The 19,244-nt window shown below is 40.1% G+C and overlaps 1 protein-coding gene across 3 annotated transcripts in view; it reads left to right on the forward strand.

Annotated features, from left to right (window-relative positions):
* The window catches only part of trappc9 (trafficking protein particle complex subunit 9), an 82,144-nt gene that overhangs the window by 16,566 nt on the left and 46,334 nt on the right, over positions 1 to 19,244 (forward strand). For all 3 annotated transcript variants that reach the window (XM_077743113.1, XM_077743114.1, XM_077743115.1), the window contains 6 exons: positions 1,478 to 1,563; positions 5,085 to 5,211; positions 5,285 to 5,417; positions 7,147 to 7,310; positions 10,079 to 10,231; positions 15,157 to 15,275. In XM_077743113.1, the coding sequence (XP_077599239.1) occupies positions 1,478 to 1,563; positions 5,085 to 5,211; positions 5,285 to 5,417; positions 7,147 to 7,310; positions 10,079 to 10,231; positions 15,157 to 15,275 (782 nt within the window). The remainder of the gene's footprint in view (positions 1 to 1,477; positions 1,564 to 5,084; positions 5,212 to 5,284; positions 5,418 to 7,146; positions 7,311 to 10,078; positions 10,232 to 15,156; positions 15,276 to 19,244) is intronic.

The raw sequence follows: 19,244 nt of genomic DNA on the forward strand, positions 1-19,244 counted from the left end.
GCTTTTGTATACTCTAGTGCGTAAAATGTGTGTTTGCTTAATCTTCAAAATTCATGCTGTGCGTCGGATTGATCTGATAAAAACAATGGCGGTTTTGCCTTTTATCTGATCTCGTGTCATACACTATACGCCATTACACGTTATATCCCCTGCTGTTCCATATGTAATTAATTTTTGGGGGAAAAAAAACAATCACCCCACGTCGCCATGTATAATCTGTCCTTCCCTCCCATACCTGTTTGTCTTGGTTTTCATGTTATCGTCCAACTTTAAACATTTCTTACTCACTGCTTCAACCTAGCGAGCGTTTATCATCCTCTATTCCTCATAAAAAAATTACCAAATTTAGTTTTATGGCAGGTTAGACCAGACATGGGCAAACTACGGCCCGTGGACCACATACAGCCTGTTAGGCTTTTTAATCCGGCCCGCCGATGTTGTCCAAATATTATGTTTTTATGTTTTTTTTTTTCCCCAAAGATGGCGCCGTCACGCGGAAGCCAATGGCAGTAGCTCTGTCCACTCTTATTTGTTTTTTTTGTGTTTTACAGCCCATTTATCTTTTTTTAAATGACATTTTAATATTTCTTAATACATTCCTTTTTACTTTAATTTATACTTTATACTTTTTACTTTAATGATGAGTGATGAGTATCTTAATACTTTAATCCTTTTTTTCTGTTCATGTTTCATATGTACTGTTAACGGATGCACTTTTTAGATGTTATCATATCTTGTGCTAACCCGGCCCATCTGTCAAATTTTTAAAGTCAATGTGGCCCCCCGGGCCCAAAAGTTTGCCCATCCCTGGGTTAGACCCTTTATCCTAAAACTATTTAACCCCCAATTGTATACAGTACTAGTAACCACCGTACAATACTGTTAAAAAGTCCTATTCCCCAAGTTTTTATCAAACTGAATTCATGTAAAACACTGTTCAGCTTGAACAATTTGTAACTCATCCTTCGAGGTCACGCATTGTTCCGTCTTGAGGTTTAATGGAGCTGAAACATTTTAGCTGAGGCAACTGAATATCCCTTTTTTCCACTTAATTGGTTGGCTAGGAGAGCCTGCCTAGAAGCCAGACCCCCTGTTACACTCCACTCTTCTGGACATTAACATTGTGGATGTGTGCGTGTATGTGTATGTTTGCCTTCCTGAAACCTTTTGCCTCCTTTAAATGCCCCCAGAAGCCTAAGAAATGCAGAATATTTTTTTTTACTGCCAATCTTAACATTTTGGTGTACACCATCCATCAAATCATAAACGATGGCTACTTCACCAGGGGTCTGTAATATTTGAAATGAAAGTAATATTAAACCGAATCCCATTATGGCTGTTTTCTTTGCGTTTTTCCAGCAATGAGTGACATCATTGACATTTTTCCAGACATCTTACCTATGTTGGACCTCATAACATAACAATTACTGGCGTCATACACTATGAAAATTGATGGAGTCTGTCTGTTTTGTTTCAGACTTTCAGTGGGTTCAAGGAGACGTTTGTGAAGTACAGCTGATGGTGTACAACCCGATGCCTTACGAGCTTCGAGTGGAGAATGTGGTTAGTAACATTCCTAATAACCCAGACTTCATTTCTTTCTTGATTTTAGCATTTATGGTTGTAACTCTCTAGTAATCAACTTGTCAACAACTGTGGGGTATTATATTCAGCAGCATTTTTTTTAGTGGCTATTATGTAGCTTTATGTACATATGCGAGCTGCCTTCAAGCGAATAGACGAGATTGGAGTATTGGATTAGATTGGATCACTTTATCCATCCCATATTCGGGAAATTACATTATTGGATTGGATATCTTTATTCATCCTGTATTCAGGAAATTCTGTTTTCACAGTAGTAAGAGGGTGAGGATGCAGAAATAGGAAAGGCATTTTAAACATAAATAGATAGTTAATAAGTAAGTTAATAGATAAAAATAAATACATGAATAAATATTTATATAAATAACTGTGTTGCTGAAAAAAAATATATATAGACACACGTACATATAAATAAGCACATATATACATACACATACATATAAATAAGCACATATATACATACACATACATATAAATAAGCACATATACATACACATACACATGAATAAGCACATATATATTCATACACATGGATGTACATGCATGCATACGGTAGGTCTTAACACAAAGTTTGACATATTTGTGTCTTTCCATTCTGTGCACTCGCACTACTACACAATACTACTATCTTCTATGTACTGTGTTGACTTATGCTAAAAAAGACCACCGAGTCATGACACCCATCTCGATCTCGAAATGAGAAATCCTGCACACAAGTATGAGTTCCATTTCCTAAAAAAAAAAAAAAAAAATCCCACCATTTTGTTGCAAACGTTATTTCCCACTTGTCATCATTTACCACAAACAAAAATTGAAGCTCGTATGTCTCTCAGCATCGCACGACTTCTATCGTTGTTATCCCCGGGCTATCGTGTCTACCTTGCGTTGCAGCACTTTATGATTTACAAACTAAAAACAGCGTAACATCCTCATCTACTGTTATCAAAAGTAGAAAAAAAAACGGTGTTGCAAAAAGGCAATCTACATAAACGTTGAATTCTTGACCTCTGATCCTCATCAGGTCATACGTGTTTATCGTAAAAAGGCCAATTAAGATCCCTTAAAAGCTTTTTTGGACAATTTAATACTGTATCAGCTCCAAGTGGGAGCAAACTCTTCACTTCTTGACAGTAAGAGGCCATCAGAAGAGCATCACGGCGTGCAAGCTGCATTACTTTTATGGCTTTGCACAACCCGCCGTGTCAGAGTAGATAACTCCTATATTGAGGTACAAACGAGCCTTCATTGTTTGTTTGTTTTTTTGTGTAGGATAAAGTTTAAATTGGGCAATCAGCGACTCTAGCCTCCTTATCGTTTATTAGCATCCCGGTCGGTAATGGCAGCTTTCTAAGTGGAAAACATTTCCCTTTTTAAGATACTACACCAACTCTGATTAATTGCAAGAATGTGTTTGCAATGCGTATTTTGGTGGACATTATGCAATCTATACGAGCATCATGGGCTCACGTAAAAGAGTACTTTAAGATGATTTTTTTTGGTTTTACATTGTATTTGCTGCTAATGGTAAGAAGCTCACTTTACATATTTGCCTTCCTTCGACGAAATGTGCAATTTCAGTTCATTCCGTAATGTACTCATTAAACCAACTAAATGTCCGTCTGGGATTAACTCCTAAGCGTGTCGCCACCATTTCTTAATACATTCCATTTTACTTGACTTTGTACTTTATACTTTTTCCTTTAATGATGAGTGATGAGTATGTTAATACTTTAGTCCTTTTTTTCGCTTTATGGTTCATATGTACTGTTAACGGATGCACTTTTTTATATGTATCGTATCTTGTTCTAACCCGACAATCTGTCAAATTTTTAAAATCAATGTGGCCCCCCGGGCTGAAAAGTTTGCCAACCCCTGGGTTAGTTGCTGTGTATAAGATTCACCACTCTGGAAAACACCCATAAAATAAAACACAGTATCCCTTCAGGATCTTTTAGAAAATCTTGACCCCTACCAAAAATATATTTGCTTCACTTACTTTCAGACGTTTCCAATAAAACCATTCCGTTCACACTCTTGTAATGGGGAAGTCATTTCGAGAAATATGGCAGAAATATCCCCCGTTGTCAAGTCTTGGTTGACTCCTGTGCCCTTTCATTTCTGGGAACTCATATTCGGATCGCAATTTCCCAGACAGGTCAAACAGTGACAAGCATCTCATTAGTGTGTAAACCACCCCCACGTCTCGGGGGGCATTGATCCGCTAACAGATGGAGACGTAGGCCCCTTCGCAGCTGTGCGGCGGCAGTTAAGTTCGGGTGGCGTTGTAGCGTCACGCGGTGGAGTGGCTTTCTGCCAAATGTAAATGACACCAACATGGATGTGTAGATGGACTTATGTAACAGCAGATTTGCCTTTAGGTGAACTGATCTCAATTGCCTTACTTTTTAAAAAAATGTTGATGCCTGGTTAAAGAGAAATCGTCTCATGATGGTGATTATTCTGACTGGCTTTGTGTTGGGTGACTACCCTTCCTGGTATCATCCTTCATCACACCAGAGGGAATTTTAAAACAAGTCCATCAACAGTGGCTCAAACAATGCAATTCACGGTTGTGATCGTTACCGTTAGTAAAGCAAGGTAATTAACCTTTTGGAGATGAAATTGCCAAAATTTCCAATAGGTTAGCGGCAATACTGCCTCCTAATTTGCACACTACTTACCAAATACCAAGGACAATCTAAATGCAAGCTTGAAAAAGGCTGTTCCCAATGTAAGGTAGTGCCGTTCTGCGTGGAATGGATTCATGTGGCCCACAGTTGCGAGATTGAGGGTTCGATGCCTAGTGGGTTCTTGCCTTTTCCATCTGGAGTTTGCAAATAGACTGATTGGATCCTCCAAATTTTCAGTTGTTTTTTGTTTCCATGTGCCATGCCATTGGCTGACAACTAATTCAGGTTCTACCATGTCTTCTGCCTGGGGTTGGTTAGGAAAAGCTCCGGCACCCCTGCGACATTTGTTAGGATAATGTGCTTGGATACTGCATGAATGAGTGAGGTTTTAAAATTTAAAGAGTTTTAAAGTTTCAGACATTGTCCAGAGCCTACAAAGTGTGTAAAAGCCAGACGGAAGCAGAAAATAAAACTCAAGCTGCTCTCATCCGCAATTATGATAATAAGGTCATGGCGACCGGAACTTTGAATGGCACCCACGCCGCTCTGTGAAACCATCAAAATTCTTTTGGGTTCCGACTTGCATAAAAAATCAACCTACTGGAAAGACGAAGCTACCACACTTAGGTCAGTTTTTCCCTGAGCCTCTACTAATGGTCCCTCCTAAAAAGTACTACGACAAAAACTTCAAAATTTGTCATTGTTGTCAGTTTTTATCTTAAAATTCATGTCTCTAGTTGGTCACCTTTGGCTATATTGGGTTAAACCAAAAACTGTTCATCGTAGAAAGCTATATAAGTGATATATCCATTACGTTTAGTATGTTTATTTTTTTTCTCCAATGGCACTTAGGGTTTGCTGACCTCCGGAGTTGAGTTTGAGTCCCTCCCCGCCGCGCTGTCACTGCCCGCCGAATCCGGCCTCTACCCCGTGACTTTGGTTGGCGTACCACAAACCTCTGGCAACATCACCGTACATGGTGAGTACCACTTAAACATGGTCCTAAACATGAGCGTTCTTCAATCGTGTAATGATTGCACATTTGTTCCAAGGCTATCACACGTCAGTGTTTGGCGTAAACAGCGACTGTCACCTGGAAGCTCTTCCAGGCGTCAAGACGGACGGATGTCTGGTTGAGGTCATTCCCTCGCTTCCTCGTCTCCAGCTCAGCATGTCGCTACCAAGGTGAGAGGGGCCATTTCATATCTTTGCTGTCAATCAAAGGCACCAAAAAGGCTAGTTTTTTTTTTTTTTTTTAAATATCTGCTGATTTAATTAAGTTTAAATTTTGAAGGCTGTGGATTAGGCCAAGGAAGAAATATGTTTTCTTGGGCTTGCTATAAGCCCGAGGTATAGATTTGCCATAACCATGTTTCGAGAAACTTTGTAGTTTTTGAATTTTACTTCGGATGCATGAAATAATAATGAACTCAGTCCCTTTTGTTGTTGAATGTATGTGCTTTTTTGAGCTTCATTTTCCCCATTCTCAGCCTGAAGCATCCTTGCAGATGCACCCTTACTTCAGTGTCAAAAAATAAGAATAACCCAAAAAAAAAACCAACAAAAAGTAATGCAAAACCTGTAAAAAAATTAAAACTTATGGTTTTGTATAGATCCTGTTTTTTGGTGACTAGAATGAGATGTTGATTAGTGTATATTTATAGTATATTTAAAAAAATGTTTTGTTTTCAAATTACAGTCAAAACAATTTCCTTTAGTGCTACTTGAAAGAATGACAAATTGAATTGTGTGTTTTAGTTTTTTTTTATAAATACAAACTTTGTTCAATGGCACGCGTGTATTCGCAGGGGTTTTTAAGCAAGGACGCATTTTGCCAATTTAGATTTTCCAAAAGCCACCTTGTTTTGTTTACACGTCCAAGACGCAAAGCAGGCTTCCCCTTGCGAGCAACACGAGAGAATGGAATGAAATGAAAGGAATTACGGCAAGGAAACAAGCTTCTGATTGTACTGAAAGCATAAGTGCGGCAAAACCTTTACGCCTTCAAGTGCAACACTTTTGATGTGTGGAGGATCTTTTTGTTCTTTTGCGCCTTTCGAGACTACTGCAGGAGAGACACGTGGCAAAGAGAATACAAATGTAATAGGTGGTCCCGGGAGTCTTCTGATAGACCTTCAGTTTTGACATCAGAGGAGGAATCGCAGCATGCAAAATTCACCCTTTTTAAGAAAAAAAAAATATATATTTTATATACCTTTTGGCAACGAAACTTCTAGTACGTCACACATCAAACATTTGTTTTCAAGACTCCCATAATAATTTCTGTATTAGTACGGAAACTATGAATATACAGTCAGCGGTTTTATTGTACTCCCTTTTAACTGCTTTGGCTGGTACTCGGACATTTGCTCGCCGGTCTTTTGATCCCTTTTGGTCGTTCACTGTTGGAGCCAGCTCTCAAAATTATATTCATGAGAGAGTTTAATATCTAAGAGAGAGAGTTTAATATCTAAGTACTCTTTAATATCTGAGTACTGTTTAATATCCAAGTACAGTTTAATATCCAAGTACAGTTTAATATCCAAGTACAGTTTAATATCCAAGTACAGTTTAATATCCAAGTACAGTTTAATATCCAAGTACAGTTTAATATCCAAGTACAGTTTAATATCCAAGTACAGTTTAATATCCAAGTACAGTTTAATATCCAAGTACAGTTTAATATCCAAGTACAGTTTGATATCCAAGTACTGTTTGATATCCAAGTACTGTTTGATATCCAAGTACTGTTTAATATCCAAGAACTATCTTATATCCAAGTACTGTTTAATATCCAAGTACATTTGACCGGAGACCAAAAGACCAGCGACCAAACGTCCGGTCACGCTTTGGCTAGGTTGAAATAGAAATGAAAACATGATTCCAAATGAAACTTTTCTTCTCGACCAATCAGATCAGCTCATATTCCTCAACCTATGACCAAAGAGGAGCTGTCCAGCACCGTGTCCGTGCAGCTGTTCAATGGCGAGGGTCAGCAGATGACAATCACCCTGGAGAACATTGGCGCCGAGGATATCCAGAGTTTGGAGCTGGCCTCCAAAATCGTCACCACCAAAGGTTAGCGCTGACGTTTCGTCATTATAACTCGTACGCAAAATCTGTTTCACGATGGACATAAAATTCAGAAGACCATTCTTTCTCTGGTTTCTCGCGTCCTCGGTTCATTGCGGACACTCATCATTATTTTCCAGTCTGACTTTCAGTCTGGTCTCCCTTTTTTTTGCTTTAGTTCTCAGTCAGAGTGAAAAATACAGGGCTATTTTTAGAAAGAGTGCACTTAAACTTGTGCAGGTGATGTGGCGTGTCGCCATTGCAGCGGTTCAGACTGTCCTTGCTTCCCATAAATGATGGTCACGCTTGTTTTATGCGGCAGGTCGACTGCAGTCCTCTCGTTTGTTGGAATTAGTTTAGTATGATGTCAATTGTAGAAATAATTCTCTCAGGGCAAAAATCATTATATACACTTGGAGTCGGTTGTTTGTGGTGGGAAGCTTTTGTTTTGTTTTCGGATAATCAGTGTCATGACTGTCTAAAGAAAAGGTCTCAAGCAGGCAATTATCGATGTGTCTGAGGAAAGTTTTGGGAAAAATAGCAGTTTTGTGGTCATTGTCGCAGAACATAATTGTTTTCGTCTTTGTTTTTGTTTAATTTTGAATCAAGGGGATGGGCTTGAATTTAGAGAAAATAATGAGTCACCTAATTTTGTCAATGTAACAATAGTTTGGATAAGATTAGATTAGATATCTTTGTGACCGGACGTTTGGTCGCCAGTCAAATGTACTTCGATATTAAACAGTTCTTATCGGATCTGCTACATAGCTACAAATAACATTGTCTTCTAAGGGGATATAACCATTATAAGCATTGTAACTCACTCAGAGATTTTTAACATTTCAACAAGATCTGGGATTATGCAGGACTTTTTTCTCTACTCACCAACGAAAGCCTGTCGCTTCATTGTATGCAATTTCTGCATAGTTGGACCATCTGTGCCGGGTAATGATAGCCTCCCCGTTTCGTTATTCCGTGAAGGAGGAGGAGGCAGATTTGTCAAGGATGACAAATTAAAGGTCAGGTGTATAGGCCACGGTGTCACCAGGCAGTACCATGGCGACGGGCCGCATCATCATTGGCCTTCACGCGACCATGCACTCGCCGACCCGCCTCCTTCGTACTAACCTGACAGCCTGGATGAGTTTTGTCTCGGACTTTCTCTCTCTTGGAACAATTCGGAATTCTCATCGAGTGTGGAATGAATAAAAGATGCGTGAGTCAACATGGGAAGACAGAGAGCGATGAAAAGAATGGTGTCACCCCACCGTGAGACGGGGGTCCTCTGTCGCCGAGGATGAATGAAGTTTGGCATCATTTGAAGTGACAAAAAGAACACCCGTTTTGACAATTTTAGCAAGTGTTCGCATTAATGTGAGGAGTGAGGGAGGACCTGAACTCAAGTACTCAACATGTCAATATTGTAACATGAAGCATATTGTCTTTATTCTCAGTGTACTTGGACTTGGAGTTTGACTTTGACTGTCGACGACGTAAGGTCTGTGTGACCGCTTTTTCTTGGTGCTCGGACGTTTTGTCGCCGGTCAAATGGTGACAAAGAGTTTACTGTTGAAACCAGCTTTCAAAATTATATTCATGAGAGAGTTTAATATCTATGTACTGTTTAATATCTAAGTACTGTTGAAAACAGTAATATATACTGTTTTCAACAGTACTCATTGGCCTCTCTTATATTCATGAGAGAGTTTAATATCGAAGTACTGTTGAAAAAAGTAATATCTACTGTTTTCACCAATACTTAGATATTAAAAAGTACTTAGATATTAAACTCTCTTTTAGATATTAAACTCTCTTTTAGATATTAAACTCTCTTTTAGATATTAAACTCTCACTCAAGCATATAATTTTCAGAGCTGGTTTCAACAGTAAACTCTCTGTCACCATTTTAACCGGTGACCAAAAGATGCTTTTTCTTAATGTTAAACATTTGAACTGGTATTCTTTAGGAGAAACCTTGAATACCGAACTTTCTTCTTTAGGCTAATAATGTGGGAAAAAGAAGGCAACCAACATTGGCATCATAAAGTCAAAATGTCATAGGTTGAACGCATTGTAACCCAAAAAACTGCCTTTATATTAAAATAACTTGGCGAATTAAATCATTTTCCGCCAGTGTCATCAAATATTGTAACATCAACATCATCTAAATGACTTTGCCATCACATTTTTCATACTCGCTCAGATCTCTCCTCTGTTTAATTCTCCCCGATTTGATGAATATGCAAAGCAGAGTGTTATTCATCAAAAATGCATTGGCACTAAAAGAGTTAGCCGCTGTTCGGATGCAGATCTCGTGTGGTGATGTGGCCGGTTCTTTCAAAAATGCGCCTGCCTGTTGCTACCATCCGGAGGAGAAAGAGCGGCTCACCTGCACGCGGTGAACACATGCTTTATTCAGGTGATGCATCATTCATTTGATGCCTCGGGCTCAAGTGGATGCAGCTGAGTCATTCGTTGCCACCGTAAATTAGAGCCTGGCACCGAGGTGCAGACGGCGAGGACGCACACGACCAATCAGTGGCTTTGTTGTCCCGGAAGGCAAAAACTCTTACAAATTACCCGACCTGCCTCCTGTCACAAGGCGTTTCTTCTGTTTAGCACCATTAATGCAAGACAGCCGTAAAACCGACAAGTACCAATGACATATTTCCCTTGTTATCGTTGCCGTATCATAGAATTTTATGTCCAAATTTGTGTTCTATGTGTTTTGAAATGCAGTTTTTTAAAATTTTATGCCGCTTGTGTTTTTGCAGAAAAGATTTTGGGGGATTTTTTGACCTGGGACCTAAATGAAGTGGCCAATCACATACCTCTTAAGCCCGGACAGACTGTCACGTTGACGATTGACATTAATGTAAAACTGGACTTCTCTGGTCAGGAAGGCCTGTTGCAAGATCTCAATGATGGTAAGTAGACTCTTTTTAAACTCATCTAAAATACTAAATAAGATGTTTGGGGTTTAGATTGCCTTGTGATTTATATGGTGATGTTAAGTATGAACAAACTGGCGTGAAAATTAATTTAAAATTTTCTATTATATGTACAAATAGCATTGCCACATTGACTTTAAAAAATTGACAGATGGGACGGGTCAGCACAAGATACGATACATATAAAAAAGTGCATCCGTTAACAGTACATATAAAACCTAAACGAAAAAAGAGGACTAAGGTATTAACATACTCATCACTCATCATTAAAGTAAAAAGTATAAAGTACAAAGTCGAGTAAAAAAGAATGTATTATGAAATATTAAAATGTCATTGAAAAAAGATAGAGGGACTTTAAAACACGAAAAATCTAATATGAGTGGCCATCTTGGGGGAAAAATATAATTTGGACAACGTCGGCGGGCCGGATTAAAAAGCCTAACGTAACGTATGTGGCCCGCGAGCCATAGTTTGCCCATGTCTGGGTTAGGGTATGACAGGAAAGTCAAGCAAAGATATGCAGAAGTGAACCCATACTATTCGTTTGTATGTGAAAGTTAGCATATATAGTTCTTGCTCCTGCGCCAACGTAAGCGCAAATTGACTTTTCGATCAAGACTAGCCCTAATTGTCCAGCGGACGAGAATCTCGCTCGTAGCATTTTCTTTCCCACCTAACGAGGACCAGGCTGCCCTATTTCCCATTCAGCGTAACAAGAGATCTTTAAGGTCTCTATACCATCACTTCCCTCCGCAGAATCCAGCTTCGACTCACCCTCTCCTCTCATTTGTATTCCAAATTTCAAATGAGAAGGTAAAAAAAGAAGAAAGTCTGACCTTCTTCATTACCTGCGAGCTGGTTCAATATGTTCCTTCTCCACTGTCTTTCTCTCCAAGTTAAAGCTCAAGCTTTCTTTTTCTCGGCACGGCAGACCACTCTACCCTCCTTTCCTCGTGACTGTTGAACTTCTTGCTCTGATAAATATTAATAAGGGAACCGTATGGACCCGGTGCCTGCACCACAACGATTTCAGCTTGGGCGTGTAAGTGTGTGTGTGTGTTTTGTGGATGCGGATGACTGACAGAGTAAACACATACAGCACTGCGTGTTTATCTTCCTTCACGAGGTCATTCAAACGATACCGTTCCACTGTTTTTAATTAGCTAAGCAATTGGAGGCCCTGAATAAAGGAGATAAGGCGTGGCACTGTCCAAGTAAGAGGCTCCCAATGCTATACGTACGCCAATGCAATTTTCAGTCAACACGTTTTGACACCGCTAAAACGACCTTTCGATGAAATGAAGCTAAAGACGCCAGATTGATGTTCCAGTGAACTTCTGACAAAGTATTTTGAGACTTTTTTTTTCTTACCTCAACCTTTCAAACTGCCACAAAATGCCGGTATATTTGCCTGGCAGTCAAACCGGCACGGTGGGACTTGATTTGGCATTGGATTCAGTGCAACAGACGTTGATTCCTCTTGCAAAGTTACGCACCATCGCCGTGATTAAATTTGTTTTCATTGGAAACTAAACACGGGTAATCCTGTTTAAGCTTTGGTTGCTTAGGCATCATATGGCTCCATTATGTTTGCCGCAAAAGCTCTTTTGTTTGCAGCTAGGGGAGCCGAGCGCAACATTTTAGATGGAATTTGTTGTGTGGAAATTATTTTTCACTTAAATAATAATCAGTCATAGGCTTTCTCGTCATCATAATAATAATAGTAATAACAACAAAAGCCTAATTGTCATTATATCCAGAAACTGCGTATGACAAAATTGGTAGTGTTTCTCTATAAGGTGCGTTTTCTCGGCAAAAGACCCAAAAAAGTGATCATTTCAGACTCGTTATTTGGCATTCTGCCGTTAGGGATACATCACATGACCCCCCCATAGTGGATCACTTACCCCTCACTGTGTTTCACTCACCTTCAGTCAGCCAGTAGGAGGTAGATCACCACCCAAATGTCTTTTCATATTACCTCACCCTAACATTTTTACACAGAAGGGACTGTGTGTTGTGTTACGGAAAGTTTGGTCCTGATGGATGTATGGAAAAAAGCTGTCCTTAAGCCTATTTGTCCATACTTTGTAGGACCTATAACGTCTACCAGAGGGCAGCACCTGGAACAAATTGTCACCAAGTTTTTACACAGAAGGGATTGTGTGTTGTGTTACCGAAAGTTTAGAGTCCTGATGGATGTGGGAAAAAACAGCGATCATTTTCCACGTTGGGTATAACTCCACTTTTTTGTGTTCACCTTTATCATGTGGATATATTTTGAACTTTAGTCGTCCAATCATACTACAACTTATTTGCTAAACGCGTATGTTGATTGAAATGATTTCAAATCAATTATTATTAATGAATCGATTGGCAATGCCATCTTTAGGCCTCATTTCGTCTCCATCTCGTGGCTCACATGTCGAGCCGGTTTACGTCACAGATGCATTGCGTTAACATTAGCGCTTTTTATAGTCGTGATCTGAGTGCCCAAGTGACTGATTGTCACGCTATATCTGGCCCGCTAGCTAATCATATTCGTCTATTTGTATGCATGCGTGGGGAAGGTTAATCGATCAACTTGATCTATTTTTATTTTTTCACCCGCCATGTCATTTGTCAACCGAGCTAGACGCGGGGACCACATTAGACAAAGAACACATTGAGGCCGAGAACATTCGACACGGGCGGAGCCTCGGCGATATATCCTCAAATGAGTTTATCCCTCACTTTGGCCCCGCCTTGAAACGACAACACCATAACTCAGGACCCGACGGGAGTGATGTCATCACTAGGGGAGGAATTGGCTTTGACTTCCAGAGAGCTTTGTCATTAAATGCTACGAGTGGCACTCCTAATGACAGCACTGATCCTCCATCTCGAGGTCTAGGGTCCGTAGTCCTTGCATCGTGGTAAATAACATCCTTTGGAAGGACTCAAATAGAGTAAGGGGGAGGTGGTTTGCTGCTCTTGTTTGTCCTTACTTTGTTCCTGATTTGTATTGCTGGGAGCAACTGCAATCTCACGCTCCCGTTGATACCTTATTGTTGCACGCTTCCAAAAAAAAACCCCTCCACTGCTCATTACCTCCTTGTTCTTGCTGTTGCAACTTCACTACTATGTCCGCCATATTTTTTTTTTACATTTTTCAGTGGGTTGAAATATCAGTTTCAATGTTTTAAAAGTAAATTGCGTGATAAAGCAATTAAAAATATCAATTATACGGTTCGTTTGTTTTGCAGATTTTATGTTCGGTCTAGACTGCATATGTAGTTTTACTGTGTTTCTTAATAGGAGAACAGTCATTGCACTTTGTTAATATTTGCTAAGCACGAGCTACATATATACGCCACACAATTGCCAGGATCACGCAATTTTCCCAAAACAAGCCCGATACGGTTCGGAAGCAGGGTATTACCGAGGCTGTTATTGCGAGCGGTGCCACCGTTAATCACCTCATCCATTACTCACCAGGCATGGGACACGGGGAGTCATGCGTGTTCCCTTGAACAGGCTACAAGGCTACACACCACAAAGCGTGAAAGTGCCCGTGTTATTGCTTGTTACACACTGGCCGTGCCTAACGGAATTGGGTAATGCTTCACCAGGCCACGATGGGAAGTTAAGGCATAGCTCGGACTATCCGACATTTGCCTTCAAATCTGTCCCAAAAAAGTTGACAGTCAAAACGTGATTATTTACCGCTGCTTGGAACTTGGGATTTGGATTCTTTGTGCTATCTTTCTTGGAGAAAAAGGTCTGATGTGGATTTTGATACAATTTGATCTCTCATCAGAAAACCTTGCCATGTAGATTCATGTCCACTCATTCTAAATCAGGGGTCGGGAACCTTTTTGACAGAGATAGACATAAACAATTCCCATTTTTAATGTTATTTCTTGAGAGCCATTCTCAGAATTGTAAAAATATATGAAAATGTGATTTTTTTTTTGTCATTTCACCACTTTTAAAGTATAAAAAGTCTCCAAATTATTTTGACAACATTGTTAGGCTGTTGCCAATCAATCAGTATCAATGAGATGATGCATTTAGAAGAGTAATGAAAAACAAAATTATGATTAAAGTGGTGCTAGAGGTAGATCAACGCTTGTGTCGCTACTATTGGTGCGTTCAGATTCAGTTCTCTCACCAGTTATTTGCATATTTTACCTCCCAGGTTACTGTAGAGCCATATGCACCCATGGAAAGAGCCATATATGTCTCCCGAGCCATAGGTTCCCTACCACTCCCTGCTCTAAATGAAGCACAAGTTACTGCCAGATAGAATAAATAAACAGAAGATGAGTTGATGCTATTTCCAACTTGCGTTTCGCCTTCAATGGGTCTGTTCCACTCGACTGTGTTGAATTGCCAAACGTGGGTTCACGCTGTCACGCCGAATTTAGTTCCACCTAAATCTAGCGCTTGTACCTCACTTAGCACTCTGAGTATGCGGGGAAAAAAACCTTCCAATCGATTCTGTTTCCGCAAACGGGCTCATTCGAATTCATGTTTTTTCATTCCTTCCCTTTGGGTAAAAACTTCACGGCTTCTGACGTCAGGGAATCGCTCTAGTTCGCTTATCGCTGCGGGTCTTTTTTTGACCATTTACGTCGTGCTTAGAAATCAGCCGCCACGTTTCGAAGGCGCTCTGACTCAAGGTCGGCTTGAATTGACACAATTAACAAATCCACTAGGTTGTCCGGCAAAGATTTGCACAGAAGGTTTAAAAAGTAGGCCTACTCATCAAGGGTATTCAAACAACCAATGACAAAATCCTTGTGAATTCTTTCTCAGGCCGCCAATATTTAACTTTGTCCATGTTCTTCACTGTTTGCCTCTGATTACAAATAACCTTGCCATTATCGCTGACGCCGCACTGCAATTTTTTTTTTTAGATGGAATCAGTGTGACAGGCCTGCCAATCTCCAGCCCTTTGCGCCAAGTCCTCAAGTCCAGGGCCGAAAGCAAAGCTGTCAGCGGCGAGTCCGGCAAGGGGGAGTACAGTCACGTTAAGGTAAATACGTTTTTCAAGTGCACCGATGCAGAAGAGATGAATGCTGTCCTTGATCTGTATATTTAGGACTCTGGAAAATAAATGCGTTGTTGAATACACCTTATACATTTACCTATAAATCCAGCAGTGTGTCCCGTGACCGGATGTTTGGTTGCCGGTCTTTTGGTCGTCTTTCAAATGGAGAGTTTACTGTTGAAACCAGCTCTCAAAATTATATTCATAGAAGAGAGTTTAATATCTAAATATCTACTGTTTTCAATTGTACTTAGATATTAATATCTAAGAGAAAGAGAGTTTTATATCTAAGCACTCTTGAAACCAGCTCTCAAAGTTATATTCAAGAGAGAGAGTTTAATATCTAAATATCTACTGTTTTCAATAGTACTTAGATATTATACAGTACTTAGATATTAAACAGTACTTAGATATTAAACAGTACTTGGATATTAAACAGTACTTGGATATTAAACAGTACTTGGATATTAAACAGTACTTAGATATTAAACAATACTTAGATATTAAACTCTCTTTTAGATATTAAACTCTCTCTCTTAGATATTAAACTGTCTCTTCTATATTAAACCCTCTTTTAGATATTAAACTCTCTCTCTTAGCTATTAAACTGTCTCTTATATATTAAACTCTCTCTTAGATACTAAACTCTCTCTCATGAATATAACCATTTGACCAGCGACCAAAAGACCGGCGACCAAATCTCCTAGCACCAGTGTGTGCTGGTAATACCGAGTTCAAGCAAAGTGCAGAGTGGCGTAGTTGGCGGAAAGGGATAGAATGGCAATTATCTGAAGTTATGTCATCTGGAATCTGGAAGATTTTGGAAGAGAAGATGATGCCACCTGCTGTGGGTCGCTTGCAGCCTTGACAACTGTAATTTTGGTGTCTTGCCAAGGCTCCCTAAAAGTCTTTTCCTCTCCTCGAAAAAGAATATGACATTGAGAACCTCTCATACAGGATTTCAGGCAATATTGTTGCCGTGATCTCGCTGAGATTGCTTTTCTCTTCTGATATGAGTCAATGTGCTCTTTGCTATTTGGTCAAGCTCAAAAGAAATTCTTTCCCGGGTGCTATCATTTCACATTTAAGTTGATTTTTCCCCCCCTCCCTATGTGGGTTAAGGGATTCTTGCCAAAGCTCTTAAAATTCAGCCATACAGATGCATGCAAGGAAATTAGATTTTCTTTTCATAGACTTGAGGGGTTTGGGTAGTGCTGGATGCAAATCTTGTTTATTTTGGGTTTTCTTTGGCGTGACGTTAAAGTTGTTGTTTTGTCTGCAGAAGTTTGGCTTAAATATCTCAGCGCTTGACTTGGGAAACGTACATTGTTCACCAATCCAGTCCTTCCCATCTTTGCCTTGTGTTTATTGCACCGTGTTCTTCAAAACTGACCTTTTCTTGGCTCAATCTCGGTGACATTTTTTTTTATTCTCCTGCAAATACCGAGGAGACGCAGGCTTGGAAAAAAATGTGCTAGACCCCGTTGAAGCACCTCCCTCGCTCACCTCTCGCACCTCTGATGGAATCAGATTGTGTCTGCAATGAGTGCTGAGCCTTTTGTTATCTCTAGAGTGCTCCGCTGATTGCCCACATGACTGAAATTCAGAGTTTCTTCTTCTGCCAGGGGGGGATTTAGAACACTACGATCCTCCAACGTGGAGATGCGTTCGGGGTAACACGGCTGGTTGTCTGGGGGATACGAGAAACTAAAAAAAAAAAAATGGAATCTCACCAGTTTAATGCGACGTAATGTGGGACCTGTTCCTTCAATTAGCCCTCCTATGACTTTAGTGATATGATGCCGTAGAGACCCAAGACTGGAATGCAACCCCCATTGCCCGAAGGCACGCTAAGCCAATTATCCTTAATATATCTACGTTGCTGCCAAGATGCATTCGAGGGAATTCGACGTACTGAGGAACATGTCTTGTTACTGCATTGCAGATATTATGGGAGTGCGTGTAGGTGTATGTTTCAATACTGGCTAAAGTTCTACTGGGCAGTCAGTCAAATGTAAGCTGCAACAAACATATGTCCATTTTTTGTCACATGGAATGGAATAATTAGGCATTTTATTTTGGTATATTTGGTTTTCTATTTAGTAGCTGGCTCAACACCTCAGCTAAGACAAACAATGTAGTGCATGATAATGAAGGCACTGCGCTTTTCACGTATTCCGATGCCGTATTTTGCAAGATAATAATGATTGCTCTGCACAGCATGTGATGAGTTGAAAAATACATCACAAAACATCTGGGAGGTGCCAAAACTACAGATAGAAATTGGAATTCAAGACCATAACGTGTGCTTATGTTTCCCAGGGCACTTGATGAAAATAATGGAAAATAACATGCAAATATATCCTCAACACAAATAATAGGACTTTAACACATGCTTTATCTTTTTTTTGCCTCGATGTGCCACCAAAATGGATTAAATGAAATGAACGGGATGTGATTAAACTGCTGATTGTCAGCTTTGTTTCATTAGTATTTAGATTGGAATCAGGTGAAGGAATTATCAGTGTTTATACTGCATTTATGGTTGCAATACTTTGTAGTCTTTTTCTGTTTTATCTTTGAATGCATTGCATGCTCGATTGGATTCAGGTCAGGGGATTGGCTTGGTCAAACCCAGGAAAACGGTCCGACCAATAAACTGTTATGTAGAGGGTATCGTTTGTGTATTGCAATCTGTCAAGCCACCCTCAAACCGACTGAATCGGATTTTCTTTCCCCAGCGACGATAGCATTAAAGCCAATGTTTGTTTGCAACAATTATCGGCTATTTGATGAAAACTGCCTGCTGCTGTCGTTGCCGTTTTTGGCAGCGGGCTTAATGAGAAGCGGACAATTATCTTGTTGTGAAACCAGATGGCCTGAAGGGATCTGATTTTGGTGTAGTTGTGCGTTTGTCACCATCACAGACAACATCTGCATCGGATTTGAATACAAGGCACGTGTCTGACGCTCTGTGGTGGTGCTGGTGGTGGTGGGCAGAGCTTCTTTAGCGCTAATCACATTGTGTGAGAGCGGAAAAAAAATAACAGAGCCAGCCGTCTTCGTCCCTCCCGCCTGCCTGCCTGCCTGCCTGCCTGCCAGCCAGCCCGTGTTCTATTTTTAGCCTTCGTGTGCTGCAGACGGCGCTTCAGCTCTCCGATCCCAGCTTGCGATACCGATATTTATAACTGCCACAGCTGTCTGCCCAAATGTGTTCCTCCCGCTTAGCGACCGAATGGCGTTCTCCTTCTTGGCACGGGATTAAAACCACCTCTTCTTCTTTCCCCGTTGTCCTCTGGCTTGTTTATCAACATCCTCATCCTCAGGTGTCATTTTGACTTTGAAAGAGCCTTCTGCTCTTCAAAGTGGCGCTCACGTGTGCCTTGCTGATAACTTTGCCAATTTCAATCCCTTTTATATGACTTTTTTTCCCCACCTTTGTGGTTCATATCTTGCAAGTTTCAGTATAGTGCAGCATTCCCATAACTTTAAGTTACAGGCACATTTGACATTTTTCCAGAAAAATGCTTCTCAGTCCCAGTAAATGAAGTTAGCAAGCATGTTATCGTTCATTTTTAAAGCCAGAATTATTTTTGCCATCAAAGACATTGATTGTTTTTGTCATATTTTTATAACTGTTGGTGGCATGAAAAATCGACTGGAGTTCCTTTTCCATATTTATGGAATCGAAGTCGTGACCGGACGTTTGGTCGCAGGTCTTTTGGTCGCCAGTCTTTTGGTCACCGGTCAAATGTACTTAGATATTAAACAGTACTTAGATATTAAACAGTACTTAGATATTAAACTCTCTCTCTTAGATATTAAACTCTGTCTCTTAGATATTAAATTCTCTCATGAATATAATTTTAAAGGCTGGTTTCAACAGCAAATTATCTGTCACCACTTGACCGGTGACTGAAAGACTGGCGACCAAAAGACTGCCGGCCAAAAGAC

This window comes from Stigmatopora nigra, chromosome 21, assembly GCF_051989575.1.
Source record: "Stigmatopora nigra isolate UIUO_SnigA chromosome 21, RoL_Snig_1.1, whole genome shotgun sequence".
Lineage (NCBI taxonomy): Eukaryota > Metazoa > Chordata > Actinopteri > Syngnathiformes > Syngnathidae > Stigmatopora > Stigmatopora nigra.